We start from the raw sequence: 24,578 nt of genomic DNA on the forward strand, positions 1-24,578 counted from the left end.
GTTATAAGGGCATCTCCACATATCCAAAAGGAGCAATAAAGGACACAAACACGTTTTTATTTTGCCAGTCACCTTTAATGACAATTTTTCCATTTGTGTCTAAGCAAAGCAACATACAGTTCAGTTGCAAAACAAATATTTCAGACACTATATTTTTGTCATGCTTGTAACAAATGTATCAACATATCCATTGACTGGGGATTATGTGTGCCGCCTGAATTAGTTGAAAATCCACTGTTGGTATATGTGCAGAGATCAGGAGTGTTTCTCATTTTACACAGTGACAGAATGTAAACAAAAGTCCTCAGTGTCATTAAAGTTAAAAGGCTTTTAACATGAAATATATATATATATAGTATTGTACTTGATTTATTGTAGAAATATAAATAAAATAAAGCAAGATTATCTTTCGCTAATATCTCTATATATTTGTAATTAACATGGAGTCACAATTGCTCTTTTTCTTTTATGTACTGAGACAGAGGGAGGACTGGATGGCTCAACTGAGATTGGAATAAGAGCGTCTAAAGTCCCCGTTTCAAGATCAGCCTGTTGGCAACAATCAAAAGTCACGTCACGTTTAACAACCTATGCGAAATGAATTGGTTGTCTCAGTCCAGTTCCATTATGGCAATAATATTCTTTTGCCATTTATGGCACCTTCTGTCAGAGGATCTTAAAACACTTTAGAAACATTAATGAAATACAGTATACTTCCCAAGGCACCTATGAAGCAGAGGTTTTTAGATCCATTTTACAGATGGGGAAAATAAAGCTTGCACTGGTTAAGTTGCCCATGCAGTACGTCAATGGCTGAGCAAAGAACACACTGAGTCTTGACTCTTATGCCCCTGCTCTTTATTTTGTAACAAAATCTCATGAATTTTAGGCCCGTCTCATGATTTTGGGGGAGGGCCTGACTCAGGACTCTTTGCCGGCTTGGCATGATCAGTGCTGTCATCTTGCCCTGTTAAACATCATCAAGTAGATGGCACTAGCAGCATTACAGCCAAGGCTTTTTATCCATTCACCAACCGACCCCTGCCAGCTGTAGCCACCTGTAGTCCCTGCAGCTGTGCGGGGCGGAGTCAGACGCCTGGGCAATGAGCTCAAAGGAAAGGGAGGCATGCGCACGCGCACAGCGCGATCACCCTTCCCCGGCTGCAAACGCGCCTCTGGAGGGAAAAGGAATTCGCGCATGCGCCTTTCCCGTCAGCGCCCCGCCTCTCTCTGAGGGTGGCGGCGCATGCGCAACGTCGTCGAGGGCTCAGAGGGGTGCTTGCTTGTCTTGTCCCGTCCGAGGCGCCGTCCGTTCCGTGAGTGGCGGTGCGAAGAGCGCTGGGGGGGCCGTAATAGCGTCGCACCCCGATCCCTTCCCCCCCTCCCCTAGTGAGGAGCGAGTCTCCGGCTCTGAGGAGGGGCTGGGACCGCGCCCCCATCTCCTCCCACCCGCCCCGCAGGGGCTCCGGTAAGTGATTCTCCCGACCCCTCCCCTCAGCTTGTTGCCCCGGTGACGCGCCCCCTCCCCCTCAGGCAACCGCTCCCCCCCCGCTTTGCCCCCTCCCCCCCCCCTGCTCCCTTTTCCTCAGGCTGCTGCTGCTGCATCCTCCCTCCCGGCCTGTGCCCCCCCCCGGTCTCCCCTTCTGCTCCTGCCCCGCGCCCAGGCTCACGGGCAGCTGGAGGCAGCGTTGGCTGCACCTGGCCCACGCGCCCTTGCGGGCTCAGCCCCTAGCGCCCGTGGCAGACAAGCCTGCAGCTGCCCCAGCAGCCGGGGGTGAGGGGCCTGCTGGCCTCTATGCGAACAGAGCATCGCGGGGGGCAGCTGCCTAAACTGGCCCGGGCTGAGCTCCCAGGGCAGGGGGAAAGCCCATCGCGGCGAGGGGCGGTCACTCTGCTGCTTTATTTGCTGGGTGGCTGAAAGTTGGGCTGGCTCCTTTTATTGCCACTCCATCGAGTTCCTCTTGGCTCCTGCTGTCACCGCTTCACGCTTTATTTGGCACCGCCAGCGGAGGACCAAATGGGCCTCAAAGACTTAATTCTCCTCTGGCTCGCCGAGGTGGTCCTTCCAAGTCCAGGTGGTGGTGGTGGTGGTGGGAGCCTGCACTGTTTCTGTCCATGTTATATAGATAAATAGAGGCAGGCGCTCGCTCTCCCTTTTATCAAACTTGACACAAGCATAATTGCATTGGAGTAAGGTACAGTTGTCTTTCTTCTTCCTCCTTCCTTTAACTGCCACCCAACACCAGCTTGTCACTTGAAGGTTTTCTGCTCTCTGGGAAATAGGAACTAGTAGCATAATCAATGTGTATGATGCAAATGTGCTTACAATACACAGATACCTGATCTGCAGGCTCTTGAAGTGCTGTGTAAAGAGATTATCTGTCTTTTCTAATTCAGATAGTGTCACTTTGAGCTGTGTTTTTTAAGAAATAACTTCATAAAAAATACAGCAAAAGTTCCTCAACAGTCCCTAGATTGCCTGTGTTCTTTGAAGAAAGAGAAGATATCTAACAGGTCAAATAAAAATAACTTCTATTATAAGTTCTTTGGGGCCTGCCATTTTTAGTTATCTAAAGGGCCATGCACAGATGTGGTGCGTAGGGTTTCAGATTTGTCACTTCATTTTTTTAAAACTAAAATTTATGGAGCAGTCACTGTAAATGTAGTAAAAGTCAGGGTTTAGTGACTGCTCTGTGATTTTTGTTTTTTAAATTAAAAATGCCCTGATAAATGAGGGAGCAGCACCCTTGGCCCTGGCATGGAAGCCCTAATCCTAGCCCGGTGAGGAGAGAAGGCCCTGGGAGGAGTGGAGGTAGGACGGGGCTGGAGAGAGAGCCTGCCCTGCACTCACCAGGGACACAGTGGTGGCTCCTGTGTCCCATGGGGCTGGGGCAAACTCCCTGTTCCAGGCCTTGCGACTTGGTGCATGGGGTCACAGCGCCACTTGCTCTGCTTTGGTCCTGCCTCCCCTTCGTTGTGATCGGGGGAGAGGCAGCAGGGCCAGATTTGAGTAAGTAGTGCTGCAACATGCCCAGAGTGGGGAGCTGGGCTCAGCCCCACAGGAGCTGCTGCTGTGGGGTGAATGTGAGGTCCATATCTAACTCCCCCCCCCCCCCCTGGGCCTTCCCTCTGCACCACCCTCCAGGATCCACCCCCCTTGAGCCTCATGGACAGAGAAGTCACAGTATGCATGACTTTTTCTGCACCCTGCCAAACCTGCAGCCCTATAAATGAGAGAGTGTCTCTAAATGATACCTTTGTCTTTCTCTCTGACTTCTAGGGATATGTTCCAGCCATGGGAATTTTGCTCTTTTGGGTTATATTGCCATTAGAAAACCTCAATGAAAACACTGTCTTAGATTGTTCAAAGAGCTTGTACATTTTATATACATTATATTTTACTTATTGTTTCTTACAATAAACAAGCTAGGGTGCATGGGTCTTGCCCTGAATTAGAGCCAAAACATAGAGCTTTTGTGTCTTTCTTAAACTTTATTTTTAATTTAATTTAAGATGTAGATGCAGTATACTTTAAAAAAAGATCTTTTTTCTTTTTTTTAAAGTTCATACTTGTTTAGAGGTAATTATCTATCTGGATTTTGACAGGCTGTTTTGTGGAAACTTCTGCTACAGTGGGAGACCCTAATTGCAAAAGTAGTTTAAAAATAGCAAATTTGTCTGTCTGTCTTCAACTACTCCACACATCCATTTAATATTTTGGCTCCTGGTAAGTTTCATAATAAGGGGCTCTGCATGTGACTGACAAACGTAGAGGTATCCTCTTTCTCAAAGTGTAAAAGAAAAAGGAACCTCTGACTGGGTGACTCAGGGTGGGTTTTTTCATTCCTCACATTTTTAGAAGATGAGGAGAATAGATTGGGTGAAGTACAAAACATTTTCAATACTGGCTAAAATGTGGTTTTTGAGGCATAATATTTGTCAAGTTTCCTTCCCTCTTTTTGAATGCTGTTCAAAAACAGGAAGCTTACATGTACCTTTTATTTTGTAACCCTGTTCCCTACAGACTCTCTCATTAACTGATGGTACCCAGTTTAGACTACTAGTCTATCATTTTTTCTCTCTCTGATAACTTAGATATTAAAACTATATAAAAATATTAACTTCGGTCTTGATTCTTAATTCCAGCGTCTAATGTAGTTGAGCATCAGTTAATTGGTCAGAATTATTGTTTCCATGTTGTGTTGTCATTAGTAATGTCAAATGTATTTTTTCCCCTTCTCCCCCCCTCCCTTTTTCTAGTAGCCATGGCAATGACTGGTCCAACACCTTGTTCATCCATGAGTAACCACACAAAGGAGCGAGTTACAATGACAAAAGTGACATTAGAAAACTTCTATAGCAATCTCATAGCACAACATGAAGAACGGGAAATGAGGTAAAAATCACAGTTGGGAGATGGAAAGTGTCTACGTGTAGAAGTGAAAGGAAACTAGTGGCCTGATCGTTTAACTTGAGGTCCCATTTGAGCAGGTGCTATCTAGTAAATTATAGCTCAAATTTAAGTTACCTTAACATTACCTTAGGCCTTGCTAGTAACTACCTTACTTATCTGAGCTTCTCAAATATGATGCTGATGAGTAAAAATGTTTAGCTAGAGGACATTATTATAAATTGGAAGAAAATATTTTTCTGATTCAGAATATCTGTTCTTAAATCCATTATTCCATTGCTGAGCAATTAAAAAAAGCCATTTTGCTGAGCCTGCTTTGATGAAATCAGTTGAAACATTTTCTTTTCAAACTTAAAAATAGAGTCCAATAGACACATTGGCAAGATTTAATATATCTAAGTGGAAACCAATTGTATCGTTAGCTTAGATTCATTTAAGCAGTAAAGTAAGAGACCAGTCTCTACAAATATTTACTCTTTCAACAGTTGCTCCTTATGATTTTTATTCCCTTTTAACATTTCTTGTAGTTTTATGAAGTCATGTGGTTTCAGCTTCATTTTGTGTTACAGTTTATGATGCAGCCATCTGATAAGGGGAAATTCACTTGTTCAAAGGCGCCAAGCTACTGCTGTAAAGACTGTAATTTAACATTAACTTGACTAACTCATAGGCAGGAGGAGGTCTAATAGGCTTCGATGGATGATATAATAAATTCCTTAAATATCCTTGGAAACCTTTTTCTCTTTGTGGACCAGATTCTCTGAGGTGCTGAGCACCCTAAACTCCCATCTAATTCAGTGTGGTGAGCATGTCACAAGAATAGGCCTTATAACCAGAATTTTCAGAAATGCTTCCTTCCCTTATCTGTAAACACTTAATGTTGGAAAAAGCATAAACATTGTTTGGTCCTGCTGAGGTACTGCTGCGGCAATTCACATTTGGCATTTGAGTGGGGTGTTAGAGAGAGATGGTGAGCAAATTGTACTTCCTAGGTGCCTAAATAAGGAGAGAGCAATTTCAGTATACATGATACAGAGATGTTGGGCTAAAATGTTATCATACCCCAGCAGTTGTTTAGTGGCAACTGGAGGCTGGAAAAGGATCTTGCAAAGAATGACTTGCATATTGAACAGGAATTCTTCAGTGCATTTGTATAACATGATGCTGAAAAGGCCATCAGGAAGCTCAGAAGATCATTAATCTAGGAATTTTTCCTGCAGTGGCCAAAGCTAAATCTTAACAACAAAAATAGATTACTTTCCTTGACCAAAAAGGGGAAAAAAGTGGAATTAAGGTTGTAAATATATCAATATTTTAAGGGAGAAAACCATAAATATCAGTTTAGGTACAAATATGGCCCCCATCTCCAAGGTAGCTGAGCATCTCACAGACAATGAATTTATCCTTTCAACATCTCTAGGTAGGTGGGGAATTGTATTATCCATTTTACAGAGGGGGAACTGAGGTACAGTGAAACTAAGTGACTTGTGTGGTGTCACACAGGAAGCTAGTGGCCGAGCCAGGAATTGAACTCAGATTTCCTGAGTCCCAGTCCGTGTGTAGCCATCAGACTATCCTTGCATAAAATAAGGCATGTGAAATTTCAGGGAGACTGGTTTAGATGAGCAAAGTTATAGAGGGAAAGTGGTGAAGTTGGACTTCTGTTGGAAAGGTAGGCTTGAGCTTAAATCTGGAGAGACCAGCATCTTTCCATAACTCTAATTCTTCACACTTCCATGTTGAATCCAAATTCCTAGTCCTCTGACTCTTAGTTTTAGACAACACTCCCCACAGGTGTTGAAAGTATGTATGCTTTTTAAAGGATTTTCTGAAGAACTAAACATTATTTTTCATTGCTTCCTCTCCCCCCCCCCCCCCCCCCCCCAGACAGAAGAAGCTAGAAAAAGTGATGGAAGAGGAAGGTTTAAAAGATGAAGAGGTAATGAACACAAAACAAGTCTTTTGGTTAGATAATATAAGTAACCCATAGTCATACCTTTAGTGACCTCTCTAATTGGTTCAGTATGATCCAGATGGGAACTTCATTATGGAATCTCATAAACTATATGGCTTTCTTTTTAAAACAAACACTAGAAGAGACTCAGGAGGTCCGCACATGCCCGAAAGGAAACAGAGTTTCTTCGGTTAAAGAGAACAAGACTTGGTTTGGAAGATTTTGAGTCCTTAAAAGTAATAGGCAGAGGAGCATTTGGAGAGGTAAGAACAGAACTGATTACTGAATAAAACTGTAGTAGCATTATAGGGACTGGAATGCTTTGAAAAGACTTTTTAAAAGATCAGAACAGTACAATTTGAAGCCAAATGACACAATAATCACTGCTGAATGTTTGTTTAAAGTTTGACATTCAAATGCATCTGACTTTGTGTAGTCAGTGCTAGTTTGTATTAAACAAACAAACAAAACCCCACATCTTCAAAAGGACCAAAATGCTGGTGAAATGGGCTTGGTTGGCAACCTTGGAAAGCCCCTCTATCTGTAGAACAGATATAACAGCAGCAGTGTAGGTGTGATGCTGTTGTGCCAGTGTGCCTCCATCATGACCCTGTAGTAATGGTTTTTGTGATGCAGTGATAGCAGAAGCTGCACCCCAAAGGGCCTTTTATAATGGGTTTTCATGACATAGAAACTTGTCCACTCAACTGGGTTTTGACCATCCAACTCGTTTCATGTCACAGATTGCCAAATGCTATCAAATGGTATCATCTTTCTTCTGGTGTCCTAGAGGTAGTGGGCTCTGGTAGAATGATCTGGTGTCCTAGAGGTAGCAGGCTCTGTATCCCATTATCATAAGCCAGCTAGTGTTATTTGTCCTTATAATCTGATTCTGCTCTGCAAAATAGAAGTGAAATGTTTGGGTTTTAGGGTATGATACCCAGAATACTGTAAAAGAAACCTGGAAAAGTTGGTGTGATAAGGATGTATTTCTGACTCCATATTTTTGCAAAACTTGAAGGTGCGGCTTGTCCAGAAGAAGGACACAGGGCATGTATATGCGATGAAAATACTACGCAAAGCTGACATGCTTGAAAAAGAGCAGGTGATTATTTGAAATTACTATTAGCAATTCTAGTAGCTCTGCCTCTTTTTAAAATCTTTTTTTCTGCTCCATTGCAAACTCAGATTCCTGGGGGACAAAAGTGGGCCTATATTTAAAAAAACAAAACAAAACACTAAAGAATAATCACTGCAACATATGGTTTAGATTTGGCTAGCTAAAAACTGCTAGGGGTGTGTGGGTGAGTGGATAGATGGATTTCTTTTTTTTTTTTTTTTAATTTTTTTGGAGACTTTTCAACCTGCCTTGGATTTGGATACTCAGTTTTCCCTAAACCACTTTGAACATTTCAGACTTATTGTAACTCTTTCTGGAAGAAATGTGGTTTCTCTTGAGTCTAACTTTTATGTGGTTATGAGGAAAAATATAGCTTTCACTTGCTATATTTCTTTATTTTTATCAGTGACCAATTGTAAATATGTAATAACATGTATTAATTCACATATTCAAAACAGCATTTTAAAAAATTGTCTCTGCAACCTTGGTCAATTTCTTGATGAAGGTTTCAGTTGCACTGGCTTTTTGCAAGAGGCATTATGGGCAGATATAGAGTGTGACTGAACATTCTGTTTCCATCTGAAAACCTGGAGAAGCAAGGTGTAGGAAAATGGCAGTTTTCCTCTGAACAGCAATAGAGGAACACTTGTATTACAACCGATTATGTTCCTCTTTCTGCATTTTGTGATACTATGTTACCACTTGATACCAAAGATATGTATGTGAACTCTCAATACAATCTTCAGAGTCCTGGCTTGCTGCAATTCTGATTTCATCCTGATTTAGCATGTCTAATGGATTTAATTGTAAATATCAGTTGCTAGAGCTGCATGAATCCTTCAGACTCATTCGCAGGACCTCCAAAGTAGTGGCACTTTTCATATTAATGCCAATCTCTGAGTCATTGTATTATATCTTTGATAGCCCTTCTGGGACCATTATAGTCTGAACCAACCAATCCTTCTTTGGCACTGGAGTTCATCTAGGAAGCAATGTTTTTGTAGGCAGTAATTCCTGAATTAACTTTTGTCTTTTAAAGGTATTAGTTTAAAAAATAGCATTGCACTCTTGACCTCTTTGTCTTTACATAGCAATTTTGAAAGTCAGTGCTTGGTGTGTGGGCCTGCATTGATGTGTTTGGAGACCTGGGTTTGACTCCCAATCTCGGTTATGAAATATCCATGTCTCATCTGCTAGATGTTAACTATTCTGAACTGTAGTTAGTACCCTTTGTGCATGTTTTAGTTAGTGCTCTTAATATAGTAGATATTATAACCCAAATAGTAAGTAGTTTATCTTGTATAATAAGCGCCTCAAATCAAATGTGTATTTTCATCATATCTATAATTCAATCAATGTTCTCTTTTCCATGTGAAGGTTAAGGAAGTAACAATATTAGACGTTGAAGTGCTCTGTTTGTCTACAGTCCAGATATAAAGCAGGTAGCTGTAAGACAAGCTTCTCCATACTACCCTAGCCACAGCTGTACTTCTGACTTGGAGGGGATCCATTTTTTATAGGTATAGTAGGTGTATATATAAACAGTCATCTAGACTAAAATGGAATTATTTTTCTCCATGAAAACTTGCTGAATAGTTGTATGCAGTGGGTTGAGTTACATGCTACGGTGTTAGACTGGTCTTTTACTCAAATGGATGAGGACAGAGACATCTCTAGGACCTGATCTTGCAACCATTCACTACCAGTCATAGTGCTCACTACTGTCAATAGACCTGCTGAGTGCATTTAATTGGACTAATTGTTGTAGCAAACACTACTTATGGTGGTGTTTCTAGGTTCAAGCCCTTCAATTGCCATTAAAACTAGGGTCGTATTGTAAACCCTTTGCTTACATTGGTGAACATTTACTTACGCAAACATTCCCTTTGCAGTTAGTAGATCTACTGATGTAACTGTAATTTTTTTGAAGGTCCTCAAAACAAAAATGTGTCATACGGTTTACAGTTGAAACCTTTGAACATAAAGGATCTTCAGATCTATGCACTGAGGGGTCAGATGGAGTCAGAATCCCAAGGAATTTATTCAGTCCGTACATTCCAGACAAAGCATATGAAAGAATGTCAGTGATCTTTAGTAAGGTTTTCTGCCTGCTCATTCTCAGAAGCATATTTTATAAAGCTGTTGCAGTCTTCAAAGGTTATACTTGCCTAAAAACCTGTTGCACTATTTTAATACGTGAAAATATCCAGTGATAAAAGTATTGAAACGTGATGGTATTTCCATTCCTAACGTAGAGACTTGACAGTTGCATATTCAGTCTTTGAATCCCCTCAAAACAGTGTTTGAATTGTGTGTGAAGATAAATGCATCTAATAAAACATCAAAAACTTAATAATTAATCATATGCATATATATATATATATATATCCTAGGTTGGCCATATTCGTGCGGAGCGGGACATACTAGTGGAGGCAGACAGTTTGTGGGTTGTGAAAATGTTCTATAGTTTTCAAGATAAGTTAAACCTGTACCTTATCATGGAGTTCCTGCCTGGAGGTAATTACCTGAGATAAAAAAGTCACTTTCATTTTGTTCTGTGGCGGTCTTCTGGCTTTATAACAAATCTTGTCTGTCTTTGTTACCGGTATTTGTACATGTGTAATTGCTTTATAGTGTAGTGTTGGGTCTGATCCTGCAGGGAACTGAGCCATTCTTAATGCCTGGTGACTTCATTGGAGAATGAGGGTGCTTGGCACCTTGCAGGGTCAGGCCCATAGTTACCTGTCTGCCATGGGTATGTTCTTTTGCAAGCATGCTTAGGTACAAATGTTTGCATACTTGACCTAGATGTTCTGTCAAGCCTTATCTTCACAATCTGACACCTATCCTCTTAGAACCATAACCAGTTTTCAATTTTCTAACTCTTTTCTTGTAGTTGGTTTGCATCAGAAATAACCTCTTTATTGTCTGCAAAGAAGAGCTTTAAAGATTAACTCTTGAGTGTTGAAACTACTATAGCAGGGGTCGGCAATCTTTCAGAAGTGGTGTGCCGAGTCTTCATTTATTCACTCTAATGTAAGATTTCGCGTGCCAGTAATACATTTTAACCTTTTTAGAAGGTCTCTTTCTATAAGTCTAGAATATATAACTAAACTATTGTTGTATGTAAAGTAAATAAGGTTTTTAAAATGTTTAAGAAGCTTCATTTAAAATTAAAATAAAACGCAGAGCTCCCAGACTGGTGGCCAGGACCTCGGCAGTGTGAGTGACACTGAAAATCAGCTCGCGTGCCGCCTTCGGCACGCGTGCCATAGGTTGCCTACCCCTGTACTATAGTATACTAACAAGAAGAATGTTCTGCTGAAATCTTGCTGGGTTATACTGAAAACATGATGTGACTATTGAAACCAAATGATTGACTTCAGACCTGACATTGTGCAATAATGCAGTCTGTTATTGTTAAATGTGTGTGTGGCTGCAGAATTGTTATCTAAGGTCCAGATCTTGTGTGGTTGTCCATAACTAATTTTGGTTTGAGAGACATTTCTAGCAGACAGTTCACTTTTTTGCTAATTAGATGTTTTATAACTGAGACAGAAACTCTCAGACTGGCACAATATCAAATGCAGTAGAGGCTTGGTAAATAGCACACACTAGTTTACATGCTCACAAGACAGTCTCTCTTCACTTCTCAGTGACGACTATACACCTGACTGTTGTAGTCAGGCTTTTTTATATCCATTACTTTATACCATTATTTGGTATGTTATCAAGTCTTTAATGAAAACTAAACTAAAATTATAATGAACCAAAGTGCATTTGGCGTATCCTTTTAAATTTCATCTACTCGCTAATTCACAGAATATAGTATTTCAGTGGGTCTCTTGCTGATTAGTACAAACTAGTTTGGGTCTACTGGATTTCTGTAAAATTGGATGTCTCAATACCTGCCACCAACAAATTCCTGTATGTGGCTTTACATTACTAAACAACATCAAGCTGACATTCTCTGTTAGCGCCAACTGATGGCCTGTGGTCATTCTATTTGTGATGTCACCGAGAGAAGACATTCCCTGGAATCTAGGTTAATTTAAAAATCTAAGATAGCATATATCTTAAATTTATGTATCTGTATTGTGCTAGCAACCTGAGGCCTCAATCAGGGTACAAACAAACCGGTAGTCATGGTCCCTGCCCCAAAGAACTGGCATTCTATTGAAGCTTTATTTTCATAATCTAATTGCTAAATTCTTTCAACTGAATAAACTAATGAGCACCAACAGGCTCGACTGTAGCTGAGTGAAGAACTAATTACACTTCTGTATGCATTTCTTGGGTGTTTGTGAATCCACAATGTATAAAATATAATTGTTTCATAAAAACGGTGTCTGAATTCACTGATATGTAAAATGGATGTAGGGCTTAATTATCAGTTTGTATTTACTTCTGCTGTTTGTGGTGGCTGACTTTTTCTAGGTGATATGATGACACTGTTGATGAAAAAAGACACCCTAACAGAAGAAGAGACTCAGTTTTATATTGCGGAGACTGTGTTAGCCATTGACTCCATTCATCAGCTTGGTTTTATCCATCGGGATATCAAGCCAGATAACCTCCTCTTGGATAGTAAGGTACAAATATATCAACCACTGTATGCAGTGTTGTTGTAGCCATGTCGGTCCCAGGATATGAGAGAAACATCTCTCACCAACAGAAATTGGTCCAACAAAAGATATTCCCATAACAACTGGGTGACATTTGGGTTAGCAGCAAAAACACTGGGTAACTTAGAATTCAGAATGCTATGATAGATGGCACTATCATTTAGTTATCCTCTGTAAGAGTAAGAAATTTAAGGTTATTTTCCATGGACCTGATGGAAGTAAAGCTACATCAATCTAACCTTCAGCTGACAGTATCTTATTTACAGAGTGCTCTCTTGTGGCAGTTGTTTGAGCTGTGTTTGGTTTTCAGTGCTGTTTAAAACCATCCTTTGGTTTCATTTCTTCCTCCTTAGTCTAAGATGTTTCCTTTGGGCCTGACATCTGCTTTGCATGTGGTCACCAAATACTGAGAGTGTGTTTAACACCAAATGTGGGGATGTAGCTGATCCATTAGGCTTCCAGTCTCATTAGCTCTTATCTCTTCTCAGAATCTTTCTCCAGACTGGTCAGGTTTACTTGTATGTATTTATAGTAGGTAGTATCCAGGAAGTTGGTGTGTTTTAATACCTTACTATTGCTAAGTAAAATTTTATGTTTTTCTACTTACCTTGTCTGGGAGAAATTTGCTGACAAGAAGAATTTACCTACTTCTGTTGATTCCAAAATATAATTAAGTGCTCTGATTGGAGCAGACGTTTACAGAGTCATGCAAGTTTAGGATATAATATGCCATTTTTAGGCTCAAAAAAGAACTTCACATTGAGTGTCATTGCTGCCTTGCACTGTGGATAAGACAAATTCAAGCCCTGGGCAGAGTAACATTTTTTTAATTTGTGGAATATCCTGTGTCTTATTGAGTCCACCCACAACTCATCCATTTTCTGACAGAGGATTAGACAGAACTCCTCCTGGAAGCTATTTGTTCTTACCTGGGGTGGTCGTTGCCTCATCCCATGCAATATTCTCCCTCAAGGGACTATGGGGCTGATCCTGCAAGGGGAAGTGCCTTCAGCCCCCATTGAAGTAAACATTTATTGGGAACATTATTGGAAATTCAATCACATCCACTGTGTGGCAGTACAGAAAATTATCCCTAGGTTTGTTCAATATCTCATTCCAATTGTAGGCTAGAGCAAGATGATAATTATGCCTAGTGTTTTGTCATATGAAATAAATGGGTAAATAACTCTGTTCTTTGGGTGGATGTGTTGTATTTCTTCTGCATTTTGGGTTTTTACATCTCTAGGGCCATGTGAAACTGTCAGATTTCGGTCTCTGCACTGGGCTAAAGAAGGCTCACCGAACGGAGTTCTACAGAAACTTGAACCACAGTCTTCCGAGTGATTTCAGTAAGTTCTCTCTCATCAGTACCAGCACTTATATTCTCTCCTATGGGAACTGCGTTAGAAATTCCAAAGGTGACTGATTTCAACACAATGGTGGAAAGCTGCTGTTAGGGATCTAATGAACCCTGCATATGTGGAGGGTTTGGGGATGAAACGGTGAATGGTATATGTAGCACATTAGTCCCTATTAAACTGCAGGTTCCCTCTTGCACTTTCTGCACTGTGCACTTCCTTTCTTATTTTTGCTACTTAACAAGATATTTATGTAAATATAAGTGTTTACCTTTCCAATAAGCTTGCTCCTTCCTTCAAGTCTCATATTATCCTTTCCATGCTGTACTACACTATAGGCTCATTGCATGTACTTTAGCAAGGACTGCTAGCAGATCACATGCTAGCAGCGCACAAGACTAACATGGCAAACCCTGCCATATCACATGTGGAGGCATGGAGATAGTTTAACTCTTGGGAATGCACATCCCCAGAATCTAAGTCTTTAAAACTGTTTCGCAAGAAGAGCGGGAGCATGGCACCAGAGCAATAGGAAATTGCAGACTCTCCTGAAGCTAGGTTCTTAGCAAGAAACAAAACTTCGTACTCTTCAGTTTCTAGTCAATTTCCCTCTGCAGTAACACCAGTGTAAATGCTTCTGTGCTACATCTTGGTATGACTCTGTGCTCTTCTTTCATATATTACTTGAAAAAGAGGAGGCAGTCACTTTCTCTTGGCTATTTCTCTGTGGTGAGGATATGTGATTGGTAAAGAGGCTTTTGACATATTCATTCTAGTGCTTTTAAAAGAAACAGTTCCTCCTGATTAGAGGCTTTGAGATCCCAATTAACTAACATTTATGATTAGTAGTCAGTGTCTTGGCTATCTCGAAATAGTTTAATTCAAATGATTGACACCACCGTGAGTCCAGTTCCTGGTGAACAGGAGTACACATTACAAAAACCACCAACACAGTTAGTACTAACTGACCCTTTATTGGCAGTCTGTCTTTGGCCTCTCTGAGCTGTAGAGACGGAACACCCCTCTATCCTTTACAGATGGTCCCTTCAAATCAGGTTTGAGGCATGATAGGAAGGCAGTGTTGGGAAGCTGGCACTGCTGCTGCTTCTACTTTACCTGCTCTGTGGATAGAGAGGACATCCGTTTCCAGGGCTCTCAATCTGAGAACTTCCCTACTGAACTGAATTCACAGAGAAGAGATAAATGCAAAGGAAATGCTGATCTATATTATCCTTCCTGTTTCTGTGTTGCACTGTAGCTTGAGCGCTTGCACTGTAAAATACCATAAACATAACTATACCTGACATGTCTGTCGTCAGAGATAAGGTTTTACTAAGCAGTTCCCAATCTAGGCTTTTTAACTAGCTGTGCCTATGCTATGTGACTGACTAAAAGACCCTCAAACATCAATGTTTTTATTTTAACTTCAGCAAACAAAAGCATATACCATGTGTGAATAGATTTGTTTGGAACTTTACAGAGAGTAGAGGTTGGATTGTGATCTCTTTTACATCATTTTAAAGCTGAGCTAACACCATTGGATTCATGAGATTTATTCCAGATTTAGATGGATGTAACTGAGATCAGAATCTAATCCTTTAAATGTAGCCATCTTGAAGTGAGTATTTTGTTCCTGGAGTTATCAGCTTCTGAAAACGTGGACGTCTAATGGAAGTGCTTACAGAATTGTAACTGTAGTGCTCAGAATGCAGCAGTGTCTAGTGCTTGCAGACTGTCAAGTGGCAGGCTCTAGAAGCTGCTGATGAGTTAGGAGTAACACTACCCCTTTATGTATAACTTCAAGTGGGGCTATTTATCTTGGACAGAAAGTGGAAAAGAAAAGAAAAATGAGTAATACTGATGCCTGTATGTTCTGGTCCTCTTTAGCTTTCCAGAACATGAATTCCAAAAGGAAAGCAGAAACGTGGAAGAGAAATAGACGTCAGTTGGTAAGTGCAGTCCCTCTGTCTACAGATGCTCACGGGTGAGCTCTGAGATGCAAGTGGGTTGCTGTTTGATATTTAAAATGAACAGCATTTACACTGTGGCACTTTTCAAAACTCTCAGAACACTTCTCTGAAGTACTGTGAAAGATCTCTGCAGTTGGGCTTTAAAAAAGAAATAACTCATTTGTCCATCTGTATAATTCTGGTGACTTTTACGCTTAAGATAGAGAACCAGCATGGCTTGATGCTTTTTCTGGTGCAATTATGGCTAAAACTAGCCAAGTTCTTAGCTACTTCCAATGTAACATTGCCTCTGGAGAGACTTCTAGCCCATACCCAGACTGTGATGCCTTAAGAGAAATGGACAAAGCAGATGGAGGTGCGTAGTGGTGATTTTACCGTGCAGATTTCATAAACAATAACATCTGCCAAAGTCTAGCTGGATCTGGCAGAGAAACTCCATGATTAGATTTGTATCTATCGCATGTTACTTGGCAGTGTTAATGCTAGAGATGAACATGAGCCAAGTCTCCATTGTGAACTAGGGCTATGCTACAATTTGTATTGCAGTTGTTGGTCACTGTCTAGCCTTGTTGTATCCTTAGGGGATGGAGGAACAGCTTCCTACAAAGACTTTTAAACAGTATTATTTATCACTTTCTTAATCTCTCTTAAAATGTTTCTAAAAGTCTATCTTCTCTAAAAATAGAGCTGCAGTATTTAAATAGGTTTTATTCCCTTCCCCTACAATAGTGGTTTTTTTCACTGCTGTCACTTTAATGGTATCTTGATAGCATGTGGGATCTTATTTTTAAAAAAAAGTTATCTTTTGGTTTGAATAAGTTGTCTGTGAGGGTTCTGTTCAAGCCCTCTGGTTCTGCGAAGATTTCTCAGTCACCCGTCAGTCAGACGGGATCTCTCTCAAAATGTGTAACTGAAGCCATTCAATTTCAGGCCTTTTCCACTGTGGGAACTCCAGATTACATCGCTCCTGAAGTCTTCATGCAGACGGGTTACAACAAGCTTTGTGATTGGTGGTCACTTGGGGTCATCATGTACGAGATGTTAATTGGTAAGAAACGAGCAATGCACAAACCGAGTGTATATGTTAAATTCATATTACATAATAGCAGAGTCAAAGTTCACTTTTTCATGGCTTCGTTTACCTTTTGTTGGCACACCTTCACACCTGGTGCCCATTTTCACGTTAAGCAATTTTCTCCAGTTTGCTGTTCACCTGCATTTTTTTTAAACTTCTGTCTTGTAACCCAAATGGAGTTATTGCTGTTCTCCTCTCCCCTTCCCCCCCCCAGTGGCTTCAAATTAGTTCAATTTAAGCTTCTGCAATGAAGTAAAGAGTAATTTGTGACTACCAGAGTGTATTTTCTCTTTCAGGTTATCCCCCTTTCTGTTCTGAGACCCCTCAAGAAACCTATAAGAAAGTGATGAACTGGAAAGAGACTCTGATCTTCCCCCCAGAAGTTCCAATCTCTGAGAAAGCAAAGGATCTTATTCTAAGGTACCAGTCAGTCAATTGCTGCAGCTGACCAAGCTTGTCGTGTGGTGCCACTTGTTACATGTCATGAATTTTCTCATCCTACAAACTGTATGAAACACCTCTCTTACAACTTGCCTAACGAGACAGCTGGTGCTTCGAAGTTTAAGGTGATGCATTTGTCACACGTATGTATTGACTAGGAAGATCGCTAATCAAATATCCTCTCATCAAATTCATGGTGGTTCACTATCATTTAAATTGGGAGCCCTTAAAGAGCTGCATTAATGGGGATTCCTATAAAATCTTATGTTTGGGAGCACCTCATCTCGTAGCTTTTTTGCCTCCTACATGTCTTTGTCCCCCATTTCCTGTGCCTCTGAATTCTTCAGAAATTTAATCTCCACTTGAAGGAAACACAGAATGAGAATGTTGAGTTGTGTTAACTGGCTGTATGGACACTTTCTGTTTATATTGGCAAAGGATGTCCTTGAAATAGGCTTACGCTTGTTAGGACAGCAGGTTAGAATTGCTGGCTTTCCATCCGATGTATTTGAAACGCTTCTCATGAGTGGTCTAAATTCCTTTTGGAATTGAATAGTTTATCCAAACAAACTCCTGTCTGAAATAAGGGTTACCACTTTGCTTCCACATAACAGCCTTAAGGCAGATATGTATTAACTCCCCATCAGCCTTTATGCTTTCCACAAGAAGCAGTCGCCAACCTAGAAACATTTCGTCCTTGTCTAAACCAAGGCAAACATACACACTAAAACTCAGACTCAGTTCAGGGAATAAATTCCCTACAAACCTCCTTGGAATTGGTTCGAAATGTTTTCCAGACCCACTGTTGTAACACAACAGGTAAGTAAGTGTGTCTGACACTGTTTGTGTGTAGAGTTTGATTTATAAACATATTCCGTACACACTGAGCTGGGCTTGGGAAAGAGAATATGCAATCATTTTGTTCTTTAGTCTTAACTATGTAGATGATGTTTCTGATACGTACTTTTGTATTGAGACCAGATTAAAAACTTATTTCCTACGTACGTACTTTGTGTGTACTTTTGCCCTCTGCTGGTCCTGGATGAAAGGGCACATTCTTGAATGTAAATTCCCTATATTCTATCACAGCCTTAGCATTCCTTAGCATAGTTTGTGTATTACTTTTTTAAAATAAGAACTCTTATCATTATCCTTCAGTTACAATTTCTTACATGTAAATACTAGCTTCAGTTTAAAATGACTCACTGTCTCTAAATATAACACTTCACTATTTTCATGCTTCCTTTCACAGATTTTGCTGTGAATGGGAGCACAGAATTGGTGCACCTGGTGTCGAAGAAATCAAGGGTAACCCCTTCTTTGAAGGGGTTGACTGGGAGCATATCAGGTAGGACATTGCCAGACACTTCAGCATCCTTCCAGAAAGCTAGTCCTTGTTTAATTTTCCAGTCCAGTGGTCTAATTACATTAGACTGTTAGGTTTGTCAGAAGTGCTGCTACAGTAAAAACTTGCCTGTGATGGTAAAATGAGCAGCTCTGACTTGAATACGCAGGGAACCAGGCCTGTGCAATAACCAGGCCTGCGTGGCTGTGATGAAGTTCAGATCCTGATCCGAACTTCTCTGAGGTTCAAACATATCCTGGTCAAGGCTTTTGTTTTGAGTCCCTATAGAAATGGAATGTATTCATTGCCTGCCTTAAAACCTAATATTGAGAATGTTGCTCTTGGCAGAGAGAGACCTGCTGCAATATCAATAGAAATTAAAAGCATTGATGACACCTCAAACTTTGACGAATTTCCAGAATCGGATATCCTTAAACCAACAGGTAAATATCGCCTTCTTGTCACTATTTTACATATAATGATAATGCAGAGTTTACTTTAACAGGAATCCTACAAGTCTGTCTTGATAGCAAGTTCGGGATAAGAATCCTTAATCATCTAATACTTAGGGGGAATTCTGAATGGTAAATTTTACAAACTGTGGTTCCAATTCTGCAAGTCCTTTGTGCACGGAACTTCCATTGACATCGCAGGGCAGCAAGGGACTCTGTATTTTGCTGCAATATCTAGATGTAAGGGGATTTGAGGGCACTTTCAGACATAAACCCACAAACTAAAGTGAAACTCGGAACTTTCTCCCTCTCCGTCTTCCTCACTTGACTAGTGTAATATGTTCTGTGGTAGCATTAAAGCCAAAAATCCCTCATGGAAGTGCCATTGATAACCTTACCTGAGTTTTTCATATAAATGTGTTTATAAAGAAAATGTTCATCTTTTATTGTACAAATAAGACCATGATGGTTCCTCTGGTGTTACGCATGACTGCCATGGAAATGTATAGTTGGGATGTGGCAGTGCTTCTCAGGGCACAGCCGTGAGATTTAATATGTGTAATTTTATAACGTTCTCCAGTGTCATGGTGAAAATGGGTCTGCTTTAATCAATGAATGGCTATTCCACCATGTGTTTCATAATGACTGCTTTTATGTCAAGGCCTGTTTGAGCATTTGTTAGCAAGTGGATTTTTTAACACACCGTAGACTGTAACGACTCCCTTTTTTCTAGAACTGAAGAATAAAACTGGGAAACAAAATTTTCCCAACCAGAAGTTGTATAATTTCTTTAAAACTAAAAGACTGAGTCCAGTGTCATGTCAGTATATTGAGTACAGTTTAATATCTGAAGAAGCTAACACTTGTGTTAATTTTGTCTTTCAGTGGCCACAAGTAACCATCCAGAGACTGACTACAAGAACAAAGACTGGGTCTTCATCAATTACACCTACAAACGATTTGAGGGGCTGACAGCCCGAGGGGCAATCCCATCCTATATGAAAGCAGGAAAGTAGTGAACTGTGACCTGAGACTATTTCTGAGCCTTGGATCTTGTTTCTCTGTACTGGGTTTATGCCCTTAAAACAATTTACCTGAGGGCTATGAACTCTTTTTGAAAAGTTTTTCAGGACACAATATATTACACACCATTGTTATTTACTTGGATTTGTTTCTTCCACTCCACTGAAAACTTCCACCAAACTCTATTACCTCTGATGCAGGCAGATATTTTTTTGCTGCTTCAGGAGCAAGCCTGTCTCTGTTTTCACATTGAATTCCTTGCTAGACTGTTCAGTAGAGGAGGAGAGAGAGAGAAGAGCGCCTTTACTTTCTAACATCACAAAGCATATGGTATTTACAAAATATTTCACCAGTCCTGCAATGAGCGATATACTCAGTCTGCCAGTTCTGCCAGCACTGTTTTCCTAATGGCTAAGAACTGTAGCACAGAGGAAATAAAGCAATAATTAAAGCTTGAGATAGACAAAACTGTCCAGTAAATTATCTAGTAGATGAACAAAACTTGTATTGCCTTAACCGTAGTTTGTAGTGCTATTTTTTTATAACTCAGAAGCCTCTTTAATAGCATTTTTCAGCTCAATCAGTAGCCTCAAGTTGTGGTGCACTTTACTTTTGGTACTAAGACAATGACCCTCAAGCCATTAAATATTTTTCTAAATTAAAATTGTGTAACACTTTTGCTTTTTCTGAGCAGTGACAGGAGAAACAGGCCACTCATCCTGGTAGAACTTACTCCATGGAAGCCAACAGTTTCCAACTGTTGTATTGAAGAACCTCCATGCAAACAAATGGCTATTGTAGATTATTAGTAAACTAGCCAATAACAAGAGCTGACCTAGAAAAGGAGTGGGGGCATAGGAAGGGGAGGGAGGGAAATCCATTTATCCTGATTGCTGATGGGCCTCCTATGTATAATAGGACAGGCCATGGGGTTTTCTGTTCTTGTTGCTGCCATCTCTTGGCCACTTGTAAAATCTGCCAGCCTTGATCAGTTTCAAAGATGATGATGTTACTTGCTAGTGGCATGGGGTAGTGTCAAGCAGGAAGATATGGCAAAACGTGTGAAATTCTGCCTAGGGCTCCTCCTACAAACACTTATTCACAGTGGCCTTCCCATCCTCTACTTAGTATATCAAAGTTTCTCTCAGTACCATGGCTAAAACCTCTGTACCCAGAGTCTTCCAAGGGGGTCTGAAAATTCTGGTACATGGGTCCTGCCATTTCTCTCTTTGACTAATTATTGCCTAATGTAGTTTATGAACGTGTATTCCTTTATAATCAGGATGCTCTCCATGAGAGCCCCAAAGTGCCTTCCCTTGCCTAAGCACCTCTTGGAGCTGGATCAAATTAATTTGGAGGATTCTTTATGAGCTGAGCTCTTGATAATTCCTTTCCATGTGCAGGAACACCACTTATCTACAAAATAGGTGCAATCAGTGCATTCCTAGTGGCATGTGAAATACACAGATCCACCTCCACCCCCCACCCCCCCTTGTGGTGCTGGTCTTTAGTGTGTCACTAGATTTTAAATTAACGATTTTTAACAAGTGCATATCAGTTTGAACAGTTTAAATTCCTGCTACATTATATTTTTGGTGCTGAACGCTAAAAATACCTAGCATCTAAAAAGACTTTTTTTTTTTTTTTTTTAAAGCTAGATCAGTGTGTCAAGATGACCTGGTGGCTATGGTTTGTATTTAGCCCTAGCTTTCTAGACTAACAAAGGGAAGAATCTGATTGTAATATAATAATTTTTTTAATGGCTGCATTAGGGAATATTCCACTAAATGTCTTTTGGATTAAAGTGTCACAGAGTAAATGTTGAATGAAGGATTAATTTGAGTGCAAATACTGTACATAACAGAAAGGCTGATTAAGATTGTGGGTGACAACTTGTTAACATCCTCTCCCTAAATGCCATAACTGAGACCATCCAGAAACCCTGAATCTGTGCTGTTGTATTTCTGCGTAGTAGGAATTGGTTCAGTGCATTGCTGTAAACAGTTTAAATGCTAAATTCTGCCAATCCTAAATTCAAGAGTAGTCTTTACTCTGACAACAGTGATCTTTGGGCCCATGGGATTATTCACAGGACTACTTAAGCAAAGTAAAATAAAGATCAGGGTCTTTATTTGCTAGCCAGCAAAGCATCCTTTTATACTATTTATAGTGTTTGTTTGTTTGATTTTTAAATCAAGGACTGATCATTACATTTTAGATGTGGTAAAATTGCTCTGTCACCCACATTTGAAAATGTTGCCTTATAAGCCATTAGAAAGTTAAGAGCTCTTGGCATTTTTAACTATTGAAAATTGTTTAGCAATTCTTGCTTGCTTAAAATGTGAAGATCAAAACCCTTTTGAAGCTGTTATGGTTTCGGAGTAAAAGGTTTTGAGACAGCAGCTGCATTGTTAACCCTTTAATAAAAGGGACTGGTGTTTTTACAAATACCAAAGAACAAGGGAGAGAATTATACAATTATAGCTTGTAGGGGTTCTGTGAAAGTCTATAAACAATAATACCTTGTTATGGAAATCTCTAGTGCACATGTGATTTCTGAATGCCTTCTGACCCCACACTCAGATTGTCCAGTTGGGTGTTGTATATTATCGTCCTTGAGTTAAAAAGTGAAGATCTTCAAAGGCACAAGTGGCTCTTAAGAACTTTCAACTGTCAATGGGAATTAAGTGCCTTTGAAAATCTCCCCCTAAATGTGAAACCTGTCAGTCATCCCTTCTAAGTGGCAACTTTTCCTTTACAACAGATGCATCATAAGTCTGCCTTTTCCTACAGGTATTTTTGTCAACACTAGAAAAACAGTACTGTGTATTATTTCCACGATCCACACTTCACTGCTATCAGAATAAGATTTTTGTACTTTTTTTCTAGATATGCTAGCCAAACATTTTTATTAAGTTAACAAGTTACCAGCCTTGTCTATGTGCTCATTAGCTGATAAATGGAGGTAATTAGGAATGCCTTGTGGTTTTTTGTTTAAAGCTACAAACAGATGAAGGTTGCAAGGAGTGGGTCTGGTTCTTTTCCAGCTAGACCTGCAGGAGAAACTAATTCCAATCTTAAACTTCCTAATGGATGTGACTGTAAGTTATGCTGCCAGTTCCTCTCTTCATATTATGCCTAGCACAAAACTGCACTTAGGTGCCACTTACTATCACTGTGCCCTGACTCTGCCTTAAACTGTCAATTGAAAAAGCGTTTTGTAAATACATGATGTTATTACTAAATCGCATTGTAAAATTTGGCAAACTTGTTCTGTGTGATGCTGGGGTCTCAGCATGGGGGAACCCAACTTATTTTTATGGAATGATCTTTACGTTCTCCTCAGCTGTGTAAATAAATAAATCCTCTTCTGTCAATGTAGTTTTGCTGCTGTTTTGTTTTTACAAAGGGGAATGTCTCTTGCTGATATTTACACTTTTTTATATGAAAATAGCAATTACTTTTGAGAGTAGGGTCCTTCACCTAAGCACACTGGCTTAGATATTGACTGGCATTTTAGCCCCTTAGAATACAACAACTATGGATTTGATGATGGAAGTGTCTATTTAAAAAAAAAAAAAAAGACTGAGGATTGTTCCTTATGTGCATTCTACTTTTGCCCAAATGAATAAGGTGTTGCAGGTGAAAGAAATATGGTCTCTTCTCATAGTCAAATGTTCTGAAAAAGAACATACCTGTGTCTTTATAGAGTGCCATAAATGTGAATTGCCCTGGACAGACCGAAGGCAGTGTCTGCTCTCAATTGCTAAAGGCTGCAATTGTGTGATACATCACTGAGCTCCGCTTACTAACTTCATCTTGGCCGTTTGCAATAGCTGGCCTATGTATGAGGCATAATAGCACAAGAGATTATAATAAACCCTGGTACTAGGCTGATGGGAAGACACAGGTCATGACCATGAGATCATGTAGCTGTATGATGGGGTGTACAAACCCCACACTGGGCAACATGGGGTTAAGGGATTATTTGGGTTTTAGCCACTCTTTCCCTCCCCCCCCCCCCCCCCCCAGCAGCAAATGCTCCATCTGCTGGAGGAATTGAGATAGGGAATTAGCTCATTTGGGTGACAGAGCTGGAGGTGAGCAGAGCTGCAGCCCACAGCTCCAGCACTGCAGAGCAGAGGAAGCCTAAGGCTCTGACACAACTGCCCAAAGGGGCCATTCTTGAGGGAAGAAAGGACGCACCCCAGAGACAACCTGCGAGGGAAGTATCCTGTGGACCTTGGACATTGGTAACCCCCTCTTACTTATTGTGATTTGGGTTTCCCCACGAGGGGAAAGTCTCGGACTAAGATGATGCGGGGGTGAGGAGGGAATGAGAGGAAGAGGCCCAGGGAGGACCCCCTTAAGCAGCCTTGGTTGCTAGACCACAGGTAGCCCAAAGGGCCCTGGGTTGGAGCCCAGTGGAGTGGGAAGGCTTGGGCTCTCCCCACAACTCCCTTGGCAGTCAGGAGTTGTGGCCTTGAGTACTAGGCCATGCTCCCCAACCAGACCCTGACTGAGAATTGTTACAAGCTGCTTTGGTGAGGAACATGTGACATTCTTGATTTGTTAAGGTTCTGGGCCAGATCTCCAGCTGGTGTAAATCAGATTACTTCTGCTGATTTCAATGGAGCTACATCAGTTCACACCAGCTGAGGATGTGTGTAAGGGGAAAGTGTAGGGTTTATAGTTGCTGTAGGGTAGGGCTGGGGATCAAGAAGGAGAGAAGTGGTTTGGTAAAAAGAGGGTTACATTTAGGGAGGCGGGAGTGCTGTGTGGAGACAGGAATAGGAGAATAAAT

General features: G+C 40.6%; 1 protein-coding gene across 2 annotated transcripts; it reads left to right on the forward strand.

Annotated features, from left to right (window-relative positions):
- Nucleotides 1–1,284: 1,284 nt before the first annotated feature.
- Nucleotides 1,285–23,151, forward strand: STK38 (serine/threonine kinase 38). Of its 2 annotated transcripts, none has more exons than XM_054026679.1 (14): nt 1,285–1,468; nt 4,261–4,396; nt 6,299–6,350; nt 6,506–6,628; nt 7,387–7,470; nt 9,879–10,002; nt 11,923–12,077; nt 13,357–13,459; nt 15,356–15,417; nt 16,369–16,486; nt 16,810–16,933; nt 18,207–18,302; nt 18,648–18,742; nt 19,637–23,151. In XM_054026679.1, exons 2-14 carry the CDS (start codon nt 4,266–4,268, stop codon nt 19,765–19,767), a joined length of 1,398 nt encoding a protein of 465 aa, XP_053882654.1. In that variant the 5' UTR covers nt 1,285–1,468; nt 4,261–4,265; the 3' UTR covers nt 19,768–23,151. The 2 variants fall into 2 exon arrangements, with proteins under 2 accessions (XP_053882654.1, XP_053882655.1); XM_054026680.1 differs by having other exon boundaries at nt 4,264–4,396.
- Nucleotides 23,152–24,578: the final 1,427 nt, after the last annotated feature.

The sequence above is a fragment of the Malaclemys terrapin genome, chromosome 4 (genome assembly GCF_027887155.1).
Source record: "Malaclemys terrapin pileata isolate rMalTer1 chromosome 4, rMalTer1.hap1, whole genome shotgun sequence".
NCBI classification, from domain to species: domain Eukaryota; kingdom Metazoa; phylum Chordata; order Testudines; family Emydidae; genus Malaclemys; species Malaclemys terrapin.